General features: G+C 49.7%; 1 protein-coding gene across 1 annotated transcript in view; it reads left to right on the forward strand.

The window, feature by feature from the left end:
• LOC142465436 (solute carrier family 22 member 6-A-like) overlaps nucleotides 1-22,986 on the forward strand; it is a 25,676-nt gene extending 2,690 nt beyond the window's left edge. Inside the window, exons 2-10 of the mRNA XM_075569393.1 lie at nucleotides 6,102-6,205; nucleotides 6,483-6,637; nucleotides 8,270-8,438; nucleotides 9,286-9,406; nucleotides 9,511-9,626; nucleotides 12,624-12,838; nucleotides 19,729-19,837; nucleotides 21,669-21,872; nucleotides 22,920-22,986. Of these exons, the coding sequence (XP_075425508.1) occupies nucleotides 6,102-6,205; nucleotides 6,483-6,637; nucleotides 8,270-8,438; nucleotides 9,286-9,406; nucleotides 9,511-9,626; nucleotides 12,624-12,838; nucleotides 19,729-19,837; nucleotides 21,669-21,872; nucleotides 22,920-22,986 (1,260 nt within the window). The remainder of the gene's footprint in view (nucleotides 1-6,101; nucleotides 6,206-6,482; nucleotides 6,638-8,269; nucleotides 8,439-9,285; nucleotides 9,407-9,510; nucleotides 9,627-12,623; nucleotides 12,839-19,728; nucleotides 19,838-21,668; nucleotides 21,873-22,919) is intronic.

Below are 22,986 nucleotides of genomic sequence, written 5' to 3' on the forward strand. Positions count from 1 at the left end.
AGCGGCAAGGGAGAGTGAGCGCCAAGGGGGGTGAGCGCCAAGGGGGGTGAGCGGCAAGGGGGTGAGCGGCAAAGGGGGGTGAGCGCCTCTTCCCGGGTCCCTGTGGCTGCCCACCCGGCGGGGGACACCGCGCAGCAGGCAGAGGGCCAGGAGCGGGAAGGCAGAGACACACTCACCGTTGTGCTCTGCACAAAGCGAGAGCCCCGCCCCCGGCTTCCTTCTGACCTGCCTGCGACCAATCCCCTGCATCCCGGCCGGCATTCTAAGCCCCGCCTCCTTCATTCAAACCCATGCGGCCTTCATCCAATCCCCTGGCAGCATTCACTCACAGAGAGAATACTTACCAGCTGCCTCATCCTCCTCACCGCCGCCGTAACCGGGACACATTGGCTGGGTCCGCACAGAAACTCGTTGTGGGCCGCATGCGGCCCGCGGGCCGCGAGTTTGACATGCTTGAATGTACAGGGTAACCAGGGAAATCCAGGTAACAACGAGACAGCACACCGGCAATATAATGAAGTAAATAAAGTGTATTAACAACACAGGGCAGCCAACGTTTCGGTCCTCAGAATTGTGAACAGGACGCCTTAGTTATGGGTATTTTAAGGCGTCCTGATCACAATTCTATATCCTCTTTGATAAAGCGCGGAGTGACGCGCGAGAACGCGTAAGAGTGTGTTTTTTTCGGCTGCTAAGTGCCAATAAAGTTATTTGACCAGTAAGGAGTCCCGGTCTGCAGCATTTCTTCTCGGGAGCAGATGCAACGCCTGAGTTTTTCTCCTATCCACTGTACATTGATATTATAAGGAACATTTATGAGAATGTCACAAACATTAGACTACATGTAGATACAAGCAAGATAAGGATCAGCGAGGGAGTGCGGCAGGGAGCCGCTGTGTCACCAGACCAGCGAGGGAGCGCGGCAGGGAGAGACACTGTGTCACCAGGACCAGCGAGGGAGGACAGCAGGGAGACACCGTGTCACCAGGACCAGCTAGGGAGTGCGGCAGGGAGACACCGTGTCACCAGGATCAGCGAGGGAGCGCGGCAGGGAGACACCGTGTCACCTAGGACCAGCAAGGGAGTGCGGCAGGGAGACACCGTGTCACCAGGATCAGCGAGGAGAGGCGGCAGGGAGACATCGTGTCACCAGGATCAGCGAGGGAGCGCGGCAGGGAGACACCGTGTCACCAGGATCAGCGAAGGAGCGTGGCAGGGTGACACCGTGTCACCAGGATCAGCGAGGGAGCACAGCAGGGAGACACGTGTCACCAGGACCAGCGAGGGAGTGCGGCAGGGAGACACCGTGTCACCAGAACCAGCGAGGGAGTGCGGCAGGGAGACACCGTGTCACCAGAACAGCGAGGGAGTGCGGCAGGGAGACACCCAGTGTCACCAGGATCAGCGAGGGAGCGCAGCGGCAGGGAGACACCGTGTCACCAGGACCAGCAAGGGAGTGCGCGCAGGGAGACACCGTGTCACCAGGATCAGCGAGGGAGTGCGGCAGGGAGACATCGTGTCACCAGGATCAGCGAGGGAGCGCGGCAGGGAGACACCGTGTCACCAGGATCAGCGAAGGAGCGTGGCAGGGTGACACCGTGTCACCAGGATCAGCGAGGGAGCACAGCAGGGAGACACCGTGTCACCAGGACCAGCGAGGGAGTGCGGCAGGGAGACACCGTGGTCACAAGGACCAGCGAGGGAGGACAGCAGGGAGACACCGTGTCACCAGGATCAGGGAGTGCATCATGTAGACACCGTGTCACCAGTATCAGGAAGGGAGTGCGGCAGGGAGGCACCGTGTCACCAGGATCAGGAAGGGAGCTGCAGCAGGGAAACACCGTGTCACCAGGATCAGGAAGGGAGTGCGGCAGGGAGACACCGTGTCGACCAGGATCAGGAAGGGAGTGCGGAAATTGGAAATGGCCTTATAACCCTTCCCAGATTGATGGGCAGCAACAATTGCTTCTCTAAGATCATTGCTGATGTCTTTCCTCCTTGGCATTGTGTTGGCACAGCACCTGAATGCTCCAGACCAGCAAACTGCTAAAACTTTGGCTTTTATAGAGGTGGGTCACACTTACTGATGATCAATTAATCAAGGGTATTTGATTAGCAGCACCTGTCTGCTACTTAGCATCTTAATTCCTATGGAAGTAGTAAGGGTGTAACTTAGTTTTTCACACATGGCTTCTCCATTTTGGCTTTATTTTTGTTAAATAAATCATGACAGTGTAATATGTCATGTGTTGTTGTTCATCTGAGGTTGTATTTACCTAATTGTAAGACCTGCTAAGGAACAGATGATTGTTATTATGTCCTGATATGTAAAACCATAGAATTAAAAGAGGGTGTACTTACTTTTTTCACATGACTGTATATATACACACACATATATATATATACACACACAAAAGTAGAGGGGCAGTAGGCACACTGTAAACTTGAAGAAACTGATGCTTATCCCATATTCACATGAAGACCAAATATTTACCAGACGTGGATCCGGAAACACAGAAACAGCACACAGCCAGGTAAGTAGAAAAACTGTATTCATATCAACAATACATGGCATTGTATCCAACGTTTCGGTCAGCAGAACGTGACCTTCCTCAGGGATGTGCTACTTACCTGGCTGTGTGCTGTCTGTTTTCTGGATCCACGTCTGGTACATATTTGGTCTACATATATAGCTGTAGTGGATATGCTAAGGGAGTGCGACTGGGAGACACCGCGTCACCATGATCAGTAAGGGAGTGCAGCAGGGAGACACCGTGGTCTCAAGGACCAGTGAGGGAGTGCGGCAGGAGACACCGCGTCACCAGGATCAGTAAGGGAGTGCGGCAGGGAGACACCGCGTCACCAGGATCAGCGAGGGAGTGCATCAGGGAGACACCGTGTCACCAGGATCAGTAAGGATCAGCAAGGGTGTCCGGCAGGGAGACACAATGTCACCAAAGCTTCTCACTGCAACACGAAGAATTGTTCAAGACATTGAATTGGGAAGAAAAAGGAATCAAAATCAACAGTGAATATTCGAGTCCCTTACAATTTTCAGATGACCTTGTTAGTTTTGCCACAAGCCCAGAAGACCTCCAGCAACAAATAAGAGAACTCACTGAAGCCAGTAAGAAGTTATTCCTCCGTATGAACCTCAATGAGGTCAAAGTGATGTTCAACAAATGTGTCACCTCTGCAAAGATCGATATCAATGGATTAGAACTAGAAGAAGTACAAAAACTAGGTCTACCTTGGGTGGCAAATAACAACGGATGGGAACCTTTTGAATGAACGCAATAGGAGAATGAAGATGGGATGGAGGCATTTGGAAGAAACAAGACAATATTTCAAAGGAATCTTCCACTGTGTCTCAAGAGGAAAGTGTTTGATCCGTGTATCCTGCCCTCGCTCACGTACGGATGTGATGCTCGGACCCTAAATGGGAAGATAATTCAGAGGCTTCAGACATCTGAAAGAAGTATGGATGGGACTCAAAGTGCTATTGAAAGACCAACAAGATGACGCCCAAAGTAAGATGGGAGGAGGGATGTGTTGGAGCCATGTGGAGAAGAGGCTGTAACCACAGTATTTTCATATCAGGAACACAACCAAGTGTCACATCCATACGTGAGCGAGGACAGGATACACGGGTCACACACTTTCCTTTAGAGACACAGTGGATGGTTCCCTTGTAAGATTGTCTATTTTCTTGTTTTGTATATATATTTTGTATACAGTGGCGACAGCCTTTATTCTAACTTGGCTAGCTCCACGAATTTTAGATTATCCCGGTTATGTGCGGTTTTGTGTCGTTTTCGCCCGGAGTGTATTGCGTTATTTTCGCGCCCGTGATTTAAGAATTTTATTCTCGCTGTCTGCAATACTGCAATGCAGTGTAGAAACTCATGGGGGCGTTTGCGAGCTGTTGTCTTTGAAGTCTAATACCTTCGCGGTTCAACCTACTGTACGTCAGTACACAGTCTGTGCGTGCGCGCGCAGTAATAGTAAAATTGCATATTTAAAGTACATGCATTTGCGTGCTGTGCTGCTGTACGGTACTGTACTGTATGACTCATTTGAAAATTGTTGAAATGCATAGGCATGTACAGTACTGTAGCAGTGTAAAGGGAACCCTCGCTACTGACATTGTTTGAGTAGCCCTGTTCAACCTAGAGGACTCAGATTTGGTCACCATGTAGTCCTAGTTCAGGCAGGATTGCATGGCAAATAGCGACCCTCTCATGGCAACAGAACGGAGTCAGGGTAATCGCGCAATTGGCGTGGGAACTAGGGCCTCGGTCAAGTTCACGGCCAATTGGCGTGGGAACTTCTGTTCTAGGGCACCTAGAAATAAAATTCATTTTGCCCATAGATGTTAGGCACTGTATACCACTGTATACTGTAGAAGACACATAATGTAAATGATACTGTACAGTACATGTAGAATAAATGCATAGTTTTATTTTTTCGGGTTTATTACACAGTATACTGTACGGCCGGAAAACATCAGCATACAGTACAATATTATCCATCGAAATCCCCCCATTAGCCGTTTTCTTTTCTGAGGAAAAACAAAAAGAAAAGTTTTAATGTACAGTAATGGTCAGCCCCCTATATAAGTACCCAGCCAGCCCCACCAATAATTATCTCCTGTTCATATGCGCATGCGCCTAGCGTTCCACCAATAGTTCAGTATCTGCAGTACAGTACTGTAGAAGCCGCTCAGCCAATGATATTGCTTACAGGAGAATCGCTTGACTTTTGAATCGCACCGATATTTATACAGTATTGTCAAAATAAAAAAAACACAGAAAATAATACGGCAACAATACAGTACTCACCATAGAATTTCCCATTCAGCTGGCGCCGGCGCCGGTCCACTGCCAGTCCAGCTTTCTTGATCATCCACGTCGATAGTTTGCAGCGGGACTAGTCCACCTATAGTCAGCTGGTGAGGCTGGAAATTGCTTAGGTACATGCAAGCTTCATCAAAACTGCACGCGAAATCCGGCTCAGCCTCAGGCTCAGGGTTGTCACTGACGGTGGGACCGTTATTGGAAGCCGGTGCTGGTGCATTGCTTGGCAGCGACTGTCGTTTCTTAGTTGGTTTTAACACGACCCTTCGCCTTTTGCCGCCTTCATGATCATAGATACCGGAAAAATCCGGTGATACACACCAATACCCTCCAACAAATTGTGACTCAATACGATGAAAACAGGGATCGCTACATAACCTTTTCCTTATTGCACGCTTCCACGTATGAGGAGTTGGCGAAAATTTGTAAAAGTCATAGTTTTCGATAAAATACTGATAAATTTGAGCAACTATTGCCATCTTATCATCTGTTGCATTAATCGCGGCCCATATTAAATAAGCGTAACTTCTGTCGGGTTTTTGGAAAGCGGGCTGCACTTGAACACTCATGGCGGGTCTCTGGAGAATAGTGTAACCGAAACTGGTCTTTGTCTTTCTTTAATATGAAAAGCCTAAATTGATACATTTTTGCAACCTCTTCCTTCAGTCTCAAGGCCAAGTTACAATAGCACACTGTGGTACAGTATCTTTTTTAAAAGAAACACCTGCAAGCCGACACATTACTGATTCGGCGCATTACAAGTCATGAATATCTGCCATCTCGCGGACACGCGAAGCATTGCAGCCTATTAAAATCCGAACCATTATCAATAAACGCATCAACCGCGTATCAGCCGGGCATGACCCGTGGCTGGGAACGCAAGATGAACGCGGCATGCGCCAGGTGAAGAGCGTCGCATTCCAGGTACAAGCCAGGGAAAAACCGGTGATTTGTTAGAATAAAAGCTGCCGCAGCAGTATATATTTCTTGATTCTCTGTGTGGGATACATTTTGTTCTACTTATGCTTATGGAACATGCACCAAACCATATTATCTTTTATTGGAGTGCCAGCTGCTTCCTTTTGTTTATTATAGATATATATCTGTATTAAATGTAAGATTTTAATTATATATAAAAATATATACACGACATACATATATAAATATATATATAAACAAACTATATATATACTCCATTGTATACCATGCAGCGTGTCCACACTGAGTGTCTCCCCTCTCACACAGTGGGACTTGGTGTGTGATTGGGAGTCTCTGAAGGAACTGGCTCAATCCATTTACATGATGGGGGTGCTGGTGGGGGCAATGGTGTATGGAGCCCTAGCAGACAGGTGAGATACTCAGCATCATTTTACAACGCAACGTGTTCATTATTATTGTATACTGTAGATACTCATCATCATTATACAGCTAGATCATTATCAGTGTAGAGAGATACTCGGCATCATTATACAGCGCAGCGTGTTAATTATCCGTGTATAGGCATATGCAGCGCCATTATACAGCGTAGCGTGTACATTATCACTGTATAGATACTCAGCGCCATTATACCACGCAGCGTGTTCATTATCAGTGTACAGAGATACTCAGTGCTGTTATATACTGCAGGTTTGGACGACGGCTAGTGCTCCTGTGCTGTCTCCTGCAGATCGCTGTCATGGGCACGGGCACTGCCCTTTCTCCCAGCTTCACCCTTTACTGTATCTTCCGTTTCCTGACTGGCATGGGGATGTCCGGCCTCGTCATCAATGACCTTGGACTCAGTGAGTCTGTGCCAGGGGGCAATGTGATACAGAGCCTGGCACCTCTAGGGCTGGCTAAGGGGTACAGAGCCTGGCACCTCTAGGGCTGGCAAAGGGGTACAGAGCCTGGCACCTCTAGGGCTGGACACAGGGACACAGAGCCTGGCACCTCTAGGGCTGGCTCAGGGATACAGAGCCTGATACCTCTAGCGCTGGCACAGGGGAAACAGAGCCTGGCACCTCTAGGGCTGGCAAAGGGGTACAGAGCCTGGCACCTCTAGGGCTGGACACAGGGACACAGAGCCTGGCACCTCTAGGGCTGGCTCAGGGATACAGAGCCTGATACCTCTAGCGCTGGCACAGGGGAAACAGAGCCTGATACCTCTAGCGCTGGCACAGGGGAAACAGAGCCTGGTACCTCTAGGGCTGGCACAGGGGATTCCAAGCCTGGTACCTCTAGGGCTGGTACAGGGGATACAGAGCCTGGTACCTCTAGGGCTTGCTCAGGGATACAGAGTCTGACACCTGTCTACCTTGGTGTTTGGTGTGCAGGCTTAAGATACTTTGGCCAAAGAATCAAACTAAATGACTATATGTTTTTAGTTTAGATATACATATATATATAAACAAGAAAAGAGAGAGAGCGCACGCCCCATAGCATAAAACTGTGTGTTTAATATTAAAAGGGGAAGGAGGGGGAAAGAAACACACTCACAAGATTAAAATGATATTAGGCAATTTGTGATAATATCACCACCATCCGGTATCTTTGCTGCAAACGTCCACACGTATAGGCTCCCTCAGGGCTGCGTGAAGGAATCGTAGCTCACCGGATACCAGGGGTGTTGTTTGCCGGCTAGATTAAGTCCACAAGATATCAGAAAATCGCCTCTCCACTCTGAATGGCCGCCGAATGTATCCCACGCTTGATGCGGCCTCGTGCGTGTGCGCAGCGTCGTAGTGACGTAATTGCGCTATCAGAGTCCCTGACGCGTTTCGTCACCAACGTGCGACTTTCTCAAAGGGCTGGTTGGACTTTTTATATATATTTATATTTTTCTTTTACACCTTTGCACTACACTATATTTATTTTGTTAAGTTTATTGTGATACACATTATTGTTTATGGGTACATATATTTAGATTAGATTTTATGTAGTTTAATCACAATATTTAGCTTACATCACTTTAGTCACCATTTAGGAATATTTCATCATTAGTTATACTCTGGCGCTACTACTTTTGTTCATATATATATATATATATATATATATATATATATATATATATATATATATATATATACTTTACTGTGTATCTGTGTGATTGGAAGTAGCATTGGGCTCTGTCTGTTCTATGTTCTGTCCTTGATTTTATCTATATATTGCCATGCCCAGTAGCACTCCGTTTTGACACTCATATGCAAATATATATATTGTGGTTACTTTTGGGGTATATAAATTAGGAGCTTACTGGTTTTCTCTGTTATGCACCTCTAGGGCTAGCACAGGGGTAGAGCCTGGCACCTCTAGGACTGGCACAGGGATAGAGCCTGGTACCTCTAGGGCTGGCATAGGGGATACAGAGCCTGGCACAGGGATACAGAGCCTGGCACCTCTAGGGCTCTCACCCACACCTAACCCCTCTCTTGCAGCCATGGAGTGGATCCCCATGAGATATCGCTCAGCGGTAACAATGCTGCAGGGTTACTGCCTCACTCTGGGACAGATCATTCTGACAGGGATTGCGTACGCCATAACAGACTGGCGCTGGCTGCAAATGGCCCTGTCACTGCCCTTCTTCATCTTCTTCCTCCTCACCTGGTACGTAGTTATCCGAGTGAGGGGGAGCGAAGGAATGAGAGAGGGGGAGCGAAGGAATGAGATAGGGGGAGAGAAGGAATGCGAGAGGGGGAGAGAAGGAATGAGAGAGGGGGAGAGAAGGCATGAGAGAGGGGGAGAGAAGGAATGAGAGAGGGGGAGCGAAGGAATGAGAGAGGGGGAGAGAAGGAATGAGAGAGGGGGAGAGAAGGAATGAGAGAGGGGGAGAGAAGGAATGAGAGAGGGGGAGAGAAGGAATGAGAGAGGGGGAGAGAAGGAATGAGAGAGGGGGAGAGAAGGAATGAGAGAGGTGGAGAGAAGGAATGAGAGAGGGGGAGCGAAGGAATGAGAGAGGGGAGAGAAGGAATGAGAGAGAGTGGGAGAGATGGAAAGAGAGGGGGAGAGATGGAAAGAGAGGGGAAGAGACAGAATGAGAGAGGGGGAGAGATTGAATGAGAGAGGGGGAGAGGCGGAATGAGAGAGGGGAGAGAAGGAATGAGAGGGGAGAGAAGGAATGAGAGAGAGTGGGAGAGATGGAAAGAGAGAGAATGAGAAAGAGAGGGGGACAGGGAATGGAGAGAGGGAGTAGAGGGAAAGGGAGAGAGGAAAAGAGATTGCGAGATGAGGGGCTAGGGACGGAGAGAGGGAAATGGAGAAAGAGAATGAGAGGAAAAGAGAGACACGAGAGGAGAGAGGGAAAGAGGGAGGGAGTGGGAGAGAGAGGAAGGGGGCTTCAGAGAGAGAGAAATTAAAAATTGAATTTATCTTTTATTAATTTATATCCTTCTCTCTCCCTCTGCCCTCTCTCATTCCCTATGCCTTTCTCCCCCCCCTCCTCCCCCCCCCGTAGCTGGGTCCCAGAGTCCTCTCGCTGGCTCGCACTCACCCAACACTCACACCAAGCTCTCATTAACTTGCACCGCGTGGCCAGGATCAACGGGGAGAAAGAGGGCAGCTCTATCACCATGGAGGTAATAACTGCCCCAGCCTCATCGTTCTGTCCTGATCCCCGCAGCCCCCACCCCATGCATCACCATGTATCTCTCACCTCCCTCTTCCTCCTGTGCTTACCCAGATGTTGAGGCTAGAAGACCAGAAGGAAACCGCCTCAGTGACCTCACGACCTACTCCCTTTAACCTTTTCCGTACACCTGCAATGTGCAAAGTGACTGTTTGCCTCTCCCTGGTCTGGTAAGAGCTGCCCTCCCCTTCTATCTGTTCTGTGTATCTATCTCTCCCTCCTCTCTTTTTCTCCCCCCCCTTCACTTTTTTCTCTTTCTTCCTCCCTCCACCCCCCCTCCCCCCCATTCTCTCAATCTTCCTCTCTCGCTCTCTTTCTCAATTCCTACCACGCCCTTGCTTACTTCTTCCCTCTCTCTCCCTCGCCCCCTCTCCCTATCTCTCCATCTATCTTGCCCCCTCCTCTGTCCCTCGCCCCCTCTCCCTAATCTCACCATCTCTCTTGCCCCCTCTCCCTTGACCCCTCTCCCAATCTCTCCATCTCTTTCACCTTCCTCTCAATCTCACCCTATCTCTTCCTCTCTTTCTCCCCCCTCTTCCTCTTTCTCTCTCTCCCCCTCTCTCTCGGGTAGTGTGTTAGTGAAGGTGTCTCTTTTATTGTTATATTGTTACCAGACTGCTGACTTTTCAGACCGTTTCAGGGTCGCCTCGGACAAGGCCGCGGGAAGATTTCCCCTCGATTTTGCCTGAAGACTTTTGCACATAAGTTTCTGTTGGTGTTAGCCGGTGTGTTAGCGGTGGGACGATTATTGAAGTTATGCACCTCCATCACCCCATCTGGGTCACCAGGAAACTGAGACCTCAGAGGGACTGGCCTGGTTGGTGCCTGTGCCCTCTGGGTGCCAGGGAACCCCACATCTGTTACTCATAATGCCCAAAACAAAAGAATCTAACATGCAGCATGCCACCACTCGGGACCGCCGGTGGGGACACCCAAGACCACTGCCCAGGCCTTCACCATCTGCTAACTCTTATCCAGCTGGTGCCCTACCTCTCTCCGGCATCCGCACAAACTCTCACTCTCTCTCTCCGGCATCCGCACAAACTCTCTCTCTCTGTCATCCGCACAAACTCTCACTCTCTTTCTTTGTCATCAACACAAACTCTCACTCTCTTTCTCTGTCATCCGCACAAACTCTCACTCTCTCTGTCATACGCACAAACTCTCACTCTCTCTCCGGCATCCACACAAACTCTCTCTCTCTCTGTCATCCACACAAACTCTCACTCTCTATCATCCACACAAACTCTCACTCTCTCTCTGTCATCTGCACAAACTCTCACTCTCTCTCTCCGGCATCCACAGAAACTCTCACTCTCTCTCTGCCATCCACACAAACTCTCACTCTCTCACTCCGCATCCACACAAACTCTCACTCTCTCTCTCTGTCATCCACACAAACTCTCACTCTCTCTCTCCGGCATCCGCACAAACTCTCACTCTCTCTGTCATCCACACAAACTCTCTCTCTGTCATCCACACAAACTCTCACTCTCTCTCCGGCATCCACACAAACTCTCACTCTCTCTCCGGCATCCACACAAACTCTCACTCTCTCTCCGGCATCCACACAAACTCTCACTCTCTCTCCGGCATCCACACAAACTCTCACTCTCTCTCTCATCCACACAAACTCTCACTCTCTCTCTCCGGCATCCGCACAAACTCTCACTCTCTCTCTCTGGCATCCACACAAACTCTCACTCCCCATCCACACAAACTCTCACTCTCTCTCTCCGGCATCCGCACAAACTCTCACTCTCTCTGTCATCCGCACAAACTCTCACTCTCTCTCTCCGGCATCCGCACAAACTCTCACTCTCTCTCTCCGGCATCCACACAAACTCTCACTCTCTTTGTCATCCGCACAAACTCTCACTCTCTCTCTGTCATCCGCACAAACTCTCTCTCCAGCATCCGCACAAACTCTCTCTCTCTCTCTCTCTCTGTAATCCACACAAACTCTCACTCTCTCTCTGTCATCCGCCCAAACTCTCTCTCTCTCTCTCTCTCTGTAATCCACACAAACTCTCACTCTCTCTCCGTCATCCACACAAACTCTCACTCCCTCTCTCTGTCATCCGGCCAACGCGCGCACCGTACACGCTCACATTACCCCGATGTGAGTCAGCGTGCAGCTCTCTCTCCCGCAAGCAAGCAGCATGGACGCGGCCTTACCGTGCACCTCACCACTGGAACAGTCTGCCGGAGACTCTCACAGCCGCCACCAGTCTAAGTAATTTCAAAACTAAAGCTGCCCCACATTTTTATCTGGTCTGTAACTGTGTCATACGCCTAAAAGATAAAATATGTTAAACTGTGCATGCAATGTCTTTATACATAAAGTATAGCCCTGCTCACTTAATGTAACCATGTATTTGTAACCATGTATCTGTCATCATAACTCTGTGCCCAGGAGATACTTGGAAACGAGAGGTAACTCCGAATGTATTACTCCCTGGTTAAACATTTAATAAATAAATAATGTAATTCCCCCCTCCATCCAGGCTTTTAACGTGACGTTAATTCAATGTTCATTTAGTGAGCACAGTGTCACATTACGGTAACTGAGGTTATAGAAAATATTATTTGTGAAATAAGCGCTTTATGTATTTTAGATTTAATCCAATGAAGAATCTGCTTTTTATTTATGGATGCATCAGATGGTTAAAATAACGTCTTTTAAAAGTCAACGTTTCTCTCTCACTTTATCTCCCCCTCTCTTCCCCTATCCCCTTCTCTCCCTCCACCTACTTTCACTTCCCCCCCTCTCCACTCACCTCCCTCCCCCTTCCTCTCACCTCCTTCCCCCTCCTTTCATTTCTCCCTCCCTCCCTCACCCTCCTCCTCTAACCACTCCTTCCCTCTCTCACCCACATCTCCCCCTCCCTCACCTCCCCTTGTTTCACCTTTCCTTCCCTCTCCCCCTCCTCTCACCTTTCCCTCCCTCTATCTCCCTCCTCTCACCTCTCCCCATCCCTCTCCTCTCTCCCTATCTTCCCCTCCTCCCGCCTCTCTCCTCTCCCTCCTCTCACCTCCCTCCCCCTCCTCTCACCTTCCTCTCCCTTCTCTCACCACTCCCTCCCTGTCTCCCCCTCCTCTCACCTTTACCCCCCTCATCCATCCTCTCCACCCTCCCTCATCACTTCTCACCCCCCCCCTATCAGGTTCTCCAGCAGTTTCTGCTACTTTGCTCTGGCGATGGACGTAGAGCGCTTTGGACTCAGTGTATATTTGGTGCAGGTGATATTTGCCGGCTCAGAGCTCCCTCTCAGGGTCCTGGGCACAGTCTTTGCTACTTATATTGGTAGACGATACACGGTCTCATTTTTTCTCATCCTCGCTGGGCTAATCATACTGGGCAGCCTGGCAGTGCCCGCAGGTAGGTGCCAGCCAAACGGCGGGTATCTAGAATTTGTCTATTATCTGTGTATCACCTACCTCTGTCTGTCTGTCTCTATTATCTGTGTATCACCTGCCTGTCTGTCTCTATTATCTGTGTATCACCTACCTCTGTCTATCTGTCTCTGTCTCTATTATCTGTGTATCACCTATCTCTGTCTGTCTGTCTGTCTGTCTGTAATATCTGTGTATCACCTGTCTTTGCCTGTCTGTCTCTATTATCTGTGTATCACCTGCCTCTGTCTATCTGTCTCTGTCTCTATTATCTGTGTATCACCTATCTCTGTCTGTCTGTCTGTAATATCTGTGTATCACCTGTCTTTGCCTGTCTGTCTCTATTATCTGTGTGTCACCTACCTCTGTCTGCCTATCTATCATCTGTGTATCACCTACCTCTGTCTATCTGTCTATTTGTCTCTCTATCTCTTTATATATCTGTGTGTCACCTATTTCTGCCTGTCTCTTTCTATATATATTGTGATGTTCACACCACATTGTAGCATCTTTTAGTCCCAGATAAAGGCAGGAAACGTTCTATTTTCTGTGCAGGGGTTTATTTTCTGGGATTAAATCAAATGCTAACAGGCCCACCATCCCTTTAAATCAAAACAACACATAAAAATAATACCTATTCCCTTTAGGGGAAACTAACTACACTGTAGCTTTCGCCCTCACTAACTGCATGGCCAGCTAAGCTGGTTCCCAAGCCAAAAACATGTCCTGGCATATGCAACTATGTAACACAGTCTCTGCATACAACAATAAAGTGTTTTTGCTTATCTGTCAGTCCTTTGGAGCAGACGTCCCTGCTTCAGCACGGCCTGGTCGTCCTTTCTTCCTAGGGAAACTCAGTCCCACGTTGAGCCCAGAGAAACTCCTCTAGGTCCTCTGTATCCAGCTTCCGCAGCTGGGGAGCACTTCTATCTCACCCCTTCTCTGAATTTTTCTGTCTCAGACTTGTATTTGCTCTTTTTACCGTCTCTAAACGAATCAGGACCTCTTCCTCAGATCCTTCAATTCACAGACCTCTGTGCTGAGAGCGTAGACCTCATAGCGTGAGAGTTCCAGCTCTGCTTTGAGCGTGCGATCCTCTTGCTGAGAAACTTGCTGAGCCCATAGAAACTCCTCTGCAGGTCCTCTGTAACCAGCTTCCACAGCTGGGGAGCACTTCTATCTCCCCCTTTCTCTGGGGAAAACAGTCTCTCAGCATAGCAGCTTTCAGTCTGTCTTTTAAACCACTTCCTTGTTCACTCAAGGAATCTGATTAACTCCATTAGTTAGCAGCTGCTGCTGGCTTCTCTTTGGGGAATTAATTCTCTGTGGACTGGAAAGCACACTTACTGCACTGATCCAGCCCCTAGAGGACAGTGATGGTATCACATATCCCTCCCCCCAGCTAAGCATTGTCCTGTGAGCGGCCCGTGCACTATTCCCATGCAGTAGCCTCTTTGTCAGAGACATCTGACCTCCATCTTTTCTTTTTTCTTGCCTTCCAGTTAAAGACTTTTCCTTCGGGGCAAGTACTAGGCCTCTGGGCCTGCAGACCGGTACCTCGCTACCTCTTTGTCTTGTGCCAGTTTGATTTTTTTTTTTTTATAAATATTTTTTTCCTTTATTGGCGTCTTGCAAGGTACATACATGTGGATAATAAGGTGAAATTCACTGCATAAAAAATCATTTTGGAATACAGGCACATGACAGTGAAGTACTCTGAGACACACAATAAACAATTTTTTCCTACTTTCAGTAGTAAAAAGAAAGGGGACGACGAGGGCCAGGAGGATAGTTGGGAACGACATGGGGAAGAAGAGGGGTGGTAGTGGGGGGGGGGGGAGGAGGAAGGGATTGTGGCGGGTACGGCGCTCCGGCCCTCGGGCCCAAGGGGATCAGAATTGGGCCAGGGCTTGCAGCAGTGTTGGAGCCCCAGAGCCTGGCCAGGGTTCCCAGGTTCTATAGAATTGAGGCATTCTCTGCTTCAGCATGGCTGTCAGTCTCTCCATGTTCATGACCCCGTCTATTCTTTTAATTACCGTTCTCCTGGAAGGGGCCTTTACTTGTTTCCAGGCCGCGGCTTCTACCTTGGCTGGCTCTGGTTTGAGGTGCCCTCCACCCACCCTGTGCCCTAAGTACAGGACCTCTGCCATCCCTACCATACACTTAGAGGGTTTCAAGGTAAGCCCAGCCTCCCATATCCTATCCAGCACCGCAGCTACATGTCCTAAGTGGGAGTCCCAGGAATTACTAAAGACAGCAATGTCATCTAAGTAAGCCCTGGCATAGCTCTGCATCCCTTCCAGTAACCTATTGACCAGGCGTTGGAAGGTAGCCGGGGCATTCTTCATCCCAAATGGCATCACCAAAAACTCATAGAGGCCACTTGGAGTGATGAATGCTGACTTCTCCCTAGCCTCCAGGGTCAGTGGGATTTGCCAATAGCCTTTGCTCAAATCCATAGTGGTCAGATACTTTGCCCCCGCGAGTTCATCTAGTAACTCATCCATGCGGGGCATCGGGTAGGCATCTGACACCGTCCCAGTGTTGAGCAAGCGGTAGTCCACACAAAACCGGGTGGTCTTGTCCTTCTTAGGAACTAGGACTCTGGGACGAAGTAATAACCCCTAGGGTCAGCATCTCCTCTATCTCCCTCTCCATACTGGTCTTGACCTCTGCTGACACTCTATAAGCGTGCTTATGCAGAGGCCGCAGGTCCCCTGTGAGCACTGGGTGTTTTGTGAGATTTGTGGTCCCTGGTATGTCAATGAAGAGGGCCCCATACTTAGCTAGCATGTCCCTGGCTTCTCCCTTCTGCCTAGCACTCAACTGTGCCCCTATCTCCACCTGCTCCACAGTGTTTCCCTGCCTGCTAGAAATCATAAGGGGTCCTACAAGATCCATCGCTACTTTCTGGAAGGGTTCCCCTATTATCGGTAGGGTTTTCAGGGGTGCCTTCACACGGTCGCTGCCTTACCCACTCGCTGGCAGGCATCACAAGAGCGGCAGAAATTGCCCACATCTCGACATGCCCCCGGCCAGTAGTAATGCTGTAATAACCGGGCTCGGGTTCTGTTGACCCCCTGATGTCCCGCTAACGGAATAGAGTGAGCTACCCGTAACAGTTGCTGTCGGTACCCCTGGGGCACTACTAGCTGTTGCTTACCGGTCAATCCCTCCTCTATCCCTGGGTTCCCTTCTTCTCTATACAGGAGTCCCTTATACCATAGGCAGCGCTCAGTGCCCTCCCCTGCCTGAGATTCGGACGCCCGAAGTCTCACGCCGGCCAGGGTAGGGTCTGCCTTCACTGCCTCCCTAGACTGGGCTCCTAATTCTGGCCACCCCCCGGTCATGTTATTGTCAGGGGAATGGGGAAGAGTGAGAGGGAACAGTAAGTCAGTCTGTGGTTGCAACTGATCCTGGCTTACCGCCCCGGGCTCCTCTGCGCCCCCCGGTAACGTTGGTCCCAAAGGCTGGGGGACTGGCGCCGCCGCCATTGCCGCTGTCTGGCTCCGGGTAACCACCGCCACTGCAGCGGGCTTGGGCACTCGGTCATAGGTGCAGGTCATCGGTCCCAGATCATTACCAAGAAGAACATCGGCATCCAAACCGGGTAAAACCCCCACCTCCCGCACACCCTGGCCCTCCCCCCAATCCAAAAAGATTCTGGCCACTTGCAGGAAACGTGGCTCTCCGTCGGCCACAGTGATCTGTATCCCAGGGCCTGGGATCAATTCCTCTGGCCGGACTATATCAGGTCGGACCATGGTCACTGCAGCTGCTGAATCCAGCAAGCCGACTGCTTGCCGGTCACCGACTGTGACCGGGGTGAGATGTCTGCTCCGGCCGTCCGTCTGCTGCAGGTCCGTGCTGAGATGTCCTCCGCTCCTGGCTGTGGGCACCGATGAAACCGGGACAGGTGTGGCATGGGACGTCTTCCTGGGAGTTGTCTCCAGGACCGGTCCGGAGTCTTTGGTGGAAGCTACCCGCACGCGGGCTACCGGCTTCGCAGCTCGGGTGCGTTGCTCCTGATGGGGTCCGCTGGAACGCAGGGGTTCCGGGCAATCTGGTCTGATGTGACCAGGGCGGTTGCAGTTGTAGCACCGGCGCTCGTGCCGGAGCTCCCCCGCCTTCGCTGGACTGCTGCCCGCAGGCGGCCTCTGAGTCCATTGGGGGGTATTGGCAGACTTTCTGGCCGGTGCCCGCCGCCACCGCCGCCTTGGCTACTGGTTTGGCGGTCATCAGGGTTCGGCTGGCCACATAGTCGTCTGCAAGCCTCGCCGCCTCCTGGTAAGTCTTGGGCTTCTTGTCGTACACCCAAGCCCTCACCGCCGGCGGGCACTGCTGCATGAGCTGCTCCTGAAAGATGAGGTCCAGCAGGCGTTGGTAAGTCCGTGCCTCATAGCCCTCCACCCAGCGTATCCCGTACAAAACCATGCGGGTCACGTAGGTAACATAGGACTCCTGGGGCTGCCTCTCTTCCTGCCGGAATTTACCCCGGTAGGCTTCAGGGGTAAAACCATACTGAAACAATAACAGTTCTTTCAGGTGTTCGTAGTCATCAGCATACTCATCTGGAAGCGCCATCATTGTCTACTTAGCCAATCCGGACAGTAAGGGGTCCAAACGTGCAACCCTATGCTGGGAAAGCACTTTGTACCGCCGGCACTGCGTTTCAAAGTTCTTTAAGAAACTGTCAATCTGGTCAGTGCCTTCCACGAACTTGGTGAGACTGTGCTGGTCCAGTTTGAGTTCATCTGTGTTGGGTTGGACAGGGGGGCAATAAGCGGATCTGTTCACTGCCATAGTGATAAACTGCAGCCGCTCCTCCGGTGTCCCTCTGTCTCCCCATGCAGTAATTAGTGCCAACATTTCAGGGGTGAACGGACTGGTAGCCGCAGCAACCAGTACCCCTCTTGTTGCACTGCTCCCGGGAGGTGCACTCATTCCCTCCCCGAGATTCCACCGCCCCGGCACTGGGTTCCTTCCCTGATCTCCGGGTGGCTGTAAAAGGGCAAGCTGAGCCGTATCCTGAGGCTCTGCAAGCCGGGCTTCATAGTCACCGATTGCGTCAACCATGTCTGCGACCTCCTGGTGCTCATAGGGCAGTCCATATTCACGGCACTTGTCCTTCAGCTGAGCTCGGGTCCACATGTTGGATGAGCCTTCAGCCTCGCTCATGGTTCAGTCGCAGCAGTGAGGTGGTGTTACAACTTGTGTTAACTGTTGCACTACTGTGTGTTCAATATCTTTAGTCCCAGGAACTTGCAATTACCATCAAGTTGCTACTATGTTACAGTATCCTGCAGTATACTGTAACACAGGTCCAGTTCAATCCCGCTGCTTGCCACCAGTTAATTATAGAGCTTGTCACGGTAGCTTATGACAAGATATAATGAACACCAAATATCTGGGTTGAACTGAACGAGGCTTAGATATAATAAAATATAATTTATTCCTTAAATAAGGTGAACACAGCAATATAGTACAATTAACAGACAAGAAGGTAACACTTACTTAGGGTTGGGGGATGGAGAAGTATCCGCTAGCAATTCTCCAGCAGTCCAGTGACATTCAAGATGGAATCAGAAGCACAACTCCAGCACAACTAAAAACTGACTGACCGTTCTGTTCTGACTGACAGATTAAATCTGTCAGTGGTGATATTGGATACCGAGGCTTGAGCCTCATTACTCCAAGTTCTCTTGTTGAGTGTATTGTCGCACTCTTTAGGAAGCTTCTTGATCTGTGTTACTTGCCACAGTTGAGTTGGTTTCAAAAACTGTAGGGTTGACACAGTTTATATACCTGTGCAACCCTATTCTTAACATTGAACACAGCCTATTGGTGAACAATTATCTATATCCACTCTCTAATGTGGAGACACAGACTAACCCATGCCCTCAGGTAACAATTAGACTGGCAGAATTTGTTGATTGACTAATACTTAATCCCTAGACATTGGGTAACAATCAAGGCAGTTACTTTTTGATCACCGTGCTTAGGCTACTCAGCCGTCTGCCCTTCATGACTTATTAGCCTAGCAAATGGGATCTGCATTTTCAGAACAGATCCAAAATAAAATACATATACACTTTAATATCTACACATATTAATAAGTTCCATTCTGGTGGGCACAGTGGGTCGACCTTTGCCAGTTTTTAATGCCTACAGTGACTCCACATATTGGCCAAATATGAACTCTCTGTGACCTCCAGAACTGGAGATACAGAAATGCACTTTAAAACATTAAAATACATGCTTATAATGAAACATGGGAACAGGGGAAAATACATTTTCAAGGTACAACAAGGTGCAAACCTCATCCCTGGACCGCAGTCCAGTTAACCCTTGTCTCTCTGGTGAGGTCAGGGGATGGCCATATGGGGTGCAACCCCTTTAATACCGGGCCACCCCATTTCTCCCTCTACAAGCATGCCCAGACTCCAGGTCCTTCGTCAGGTCTATCTCTCTGTCTCTCTGTGTATCACCTATCTCTATCTATCTATGTATCTACCTACCTATTTATCATCTGTGTATCACCTATCTCTGTCTGTCTACCTATTTATCATCTGTGTATCACCTATCTCTGTCTGTCTACCTATTTATCATCTGTGTATCACCTATCTCTGTCTGTCTACCTATTTATCATCTGTGTATCACCTATCTCTGTCTGTCTACCTATTTATCATCTGTGTATCACCTATCTCTGTCTGTCTACCTATTTATCATCTGTGTATCACCTATCTCTGTCTGTCTACCTATTTATCATCTGTGTATCACCTATCTCTGTCTGTCTGTCTATCGGTATGTCACCCATGTCTGTCTTTCTATCTATCTATATATTTATATATATATATATATATTATCATTCTACAGACTTGGGAATCCTGCAGATCTCTCTCACTGTCCTGGCTAAGGGATGTCTCGGCTCGACCATCGTTTGTTCTTATCTGTACACTGCTGAACTCTTCCCAACAGTGCTCAGGTAAACACCCCATACCCTTGCCATGTCTGCCTGTTTAATTTGATACAATTTCTCTTTTCTCTACTTTCTACATTCTAAATAATAAGGTTAGTTGCTACTTCCTCTTGTATGATAAGAGAGAGTTTTACACATGGTATTTATGTAGCCCATGCTACAAATGCATGTATAGTGTGGACAATACAGAATTAATCTGCTCCACCTATTACATGCTGCGATAGGGAATGAGACATTTTCCCTGATTTGCCTGGCAACACAAGACAGGTTATATGTGATTGGATAAGAAATAAAACGGATAGACTCTAGCGACACACTGTCAGTCTGGGACACACAGAGGGAGACACACTGTCATTCTGAGACTGAGATAGTGCGACAGTCTGAGAGGCACACAGAGATACAGCCCAGGTGATAGTGAGAGGGGTTTAAGAGAGACCCAACCTCACACTCACAGAGGTGAAAGAGGAGGCTTGTAGAAGACTGCTAGCCTAAGAGAGAGAAAGTGAGAGGCAGCAGCAGATACACCCCCCCCCCCCCCCCACACACACACACAGAAAAAGAGAGGGAGAGAGAGAGAGCTGAAAGGAGACTTTCCCTACACACAAAGAGAAATGGGTTATGAGGAGAAGAGCCCACAGTAAGAGAGATCCAGATACTTGCCCGGCAGTTAAAACGCAACCGGATAACAGAGCCGGGCGACCCTTTCCTGGGACTTTCAAGTATCCTTTGTGTATTAGGCTGAGTCCATGGTGACTACAGCCGTGCGGAGGCGTGCTGAGGCTGAGGGAAAGCGGTGCTTTCCCTGGCCTTAGTTTGCGCACCGTCCGGGGGCGTGTCGGGGGTCGGGCCAGTGACATCATGGAGCTGGCTCGCCCTCATTGGGCGAACAGCTCACGAGACCGGCCCTGAGCTCCCGTGAGCGCCAAATCTAAAATTGGATTGTCAGCTACGCTTCCGCACGCCTGCGGAAGCGTGCGCGAGCCCCTGCTAAAACCGCTCTCATTGCGGCTGCAGGGGCTCACTGCCGAGCGTCAGCGTGGGTCAGCACGGGTCAGCGCTCATGGACTCAGCCTTACACATATACCTCACAAATAAGAATTAGTTCAGAATCAAGCCCTGGTCAAAAGTCCACAGCACATGCAAGAGTGTATACAAACTTAAACCGTCCTTTAAGTGGGATTATCAGGCTTCTGTCCTCTCTCTCTCAGATTCAAAGGTTGTTACCCTGAAACGTTGCCCCTCTTACCCCCCCCCCCCCCATTGTCTTATTCTATGTTTATTTGTTTGCAGTTCTTCCTTTAGTGTTTTTCCCCACTCCCCTTCCCTGTGTCTCTCCCCCCTACTCTTGTGCTTTTTAAGATCCATATATTCTGCATTTATAGTCGTGTAGCATTTCCATATTTGTGTGATACCTATTGTTCTATTATTACCGCTATTACATTTTTGGCTTATTCCGTGACTCTTTCGTTTTCTCTATTAATCAGTGTCTGCTGGGGCCCTTGTTCTGGTTAATATTAAGTATAGTGTTTTCTTTAAGCGAGGGCTGCTGTTAAGGTCGCCCAGGGGTCATAAAGCCCTGTTTAATATATACACAAGTCTCGTCTGGTTTTATTCAATGGATCCAATTGTGGTGCACTGCGGGCGGACGGACTCAGACACCCCATAGCACATATAGACTGTGGAGATATAGGGGTTACATTTATAATACACGTTAATGGGGTCAGTGGCTCCTTCCTCTTATATGATAAGAGGGTGTCTCACACATGGGATCTCTAGGCTAATAGGGTGTTATAAGGCAAAATGCTGATGCTCTCTTTGGGTTCTCCTCTGTCTGCAGGCAGACAGGGCTGGGATTCACCAACATGATGATGAGGTTGGGGGCAGTCATTTCCCCCCTGGTGATGATGACCCGGGCACAAATGCCCTATCTGCCCCAGGTCATTTTTGGAGTGGTGCCTATCATCTTTGGGTTACCCGTCCTGTGGCTGCCGGAGACCGTCAACTGTCCCCTGCTGGACACCGTGGAGGAGGTGGAAGCGAGGTGGGTATGGAAAGGGGATATCTCCAGGGCTGGCACATGGATACAGAGCCTGGTACCTCTAGGGCTGACACATGGAAAGAGAGCCTGGCACCTCTAGGGCTGGCACAGGGATAGAGAGCCTGGCACCTCTAGGGCTGGCACAGGGATAGAGAGCCTGGAACCTCTAGGGCTGGCACAGGGATAGAGAGCCTGGCACCTCTAGGGCTGGCACAGGGATAGAGAGCCTGGCACCTCTAGGGCTTGCTCAGGTATACAGTGTCAGGCAACTCTAGGGCTGGCACAGGGATACAGAGCATGGCATCTCTGACTGGCACAGGAATGCAGTGTCAGGCACCTCTAGGACTGGCACTGGGATACAGAGCATGGCACCTCTAGGGCTTGCGCAGGGATACAGAGCCTGGCACCTCTAGGACTGGCACAGGAAATACAGAGCCTGGCACCTCTAGGGCTGGCACAAGGATATAAAGCTTGGCACCTCTGGGGCTGGCACAAGGATACAGAGCTTGGCACCTCTAGGGCTGGCACAAGGATACAGAGCCTGGCACCTCTAGGGCTGGCACAAGGATACAGAGCTTGGCACCTCTAGGGCTGGCACAAGGATACAGAGCCTGGCAGCTTAAGGGTTGGAACAAGGATAGAGCCTGGCACCTCCAAGCCTGGCACAGGGATATAGAGCTTGGCACCTCTAGGACTGGTACTGGGATACAGAGCCTGTCACCTCCAGGGCTGGCACAAGGATACAGAGCCTGGCACCTCTAGGGCTGGCACAAGGATACAGAGCTTGCCACTTCTAGGCTTGCACAGGGATACAGAGCCTGGCAGCTTTAGGGTTGGAACAAGGATTCAGAGCCTGGCACCTCCAAGCCTGGCACAGGGATATAGAGCTTGGCACCTCTAGGACTGGTACTGGGATACAGAGCCTGTCACCTCCAGGGCTGACCCTGGTATACATAGCTTGGCACATATAAGTCTGAGACACGGAATACAGAGCCTGGCACCTCTAGGAGTGTGCATCTCAAACCCTCCTGCTTTTCCTTTTCTTTACAGGGCTCGGAAAGTTAAACCTCAGAATAATACCCTGGGGAGAGACGTTGTGTACAGGACGAAACTCTAG

Source organism: Ascaphus truei, chromosome 14, assembly GCF_040206685.1.
Source record: "Ascaphus truei isolate aAscTru1 chromosome 14, aAscTru1.hap1, whole genome shotgun sequence".
In the NCBI taxonomy this organism is placed as follows: domain Eukaryota; kingdom Metazoa; phylum Chordata; class Amphibia; order Anura; family Ascaphidae; genus Ascaphus; species Ascaphus truei.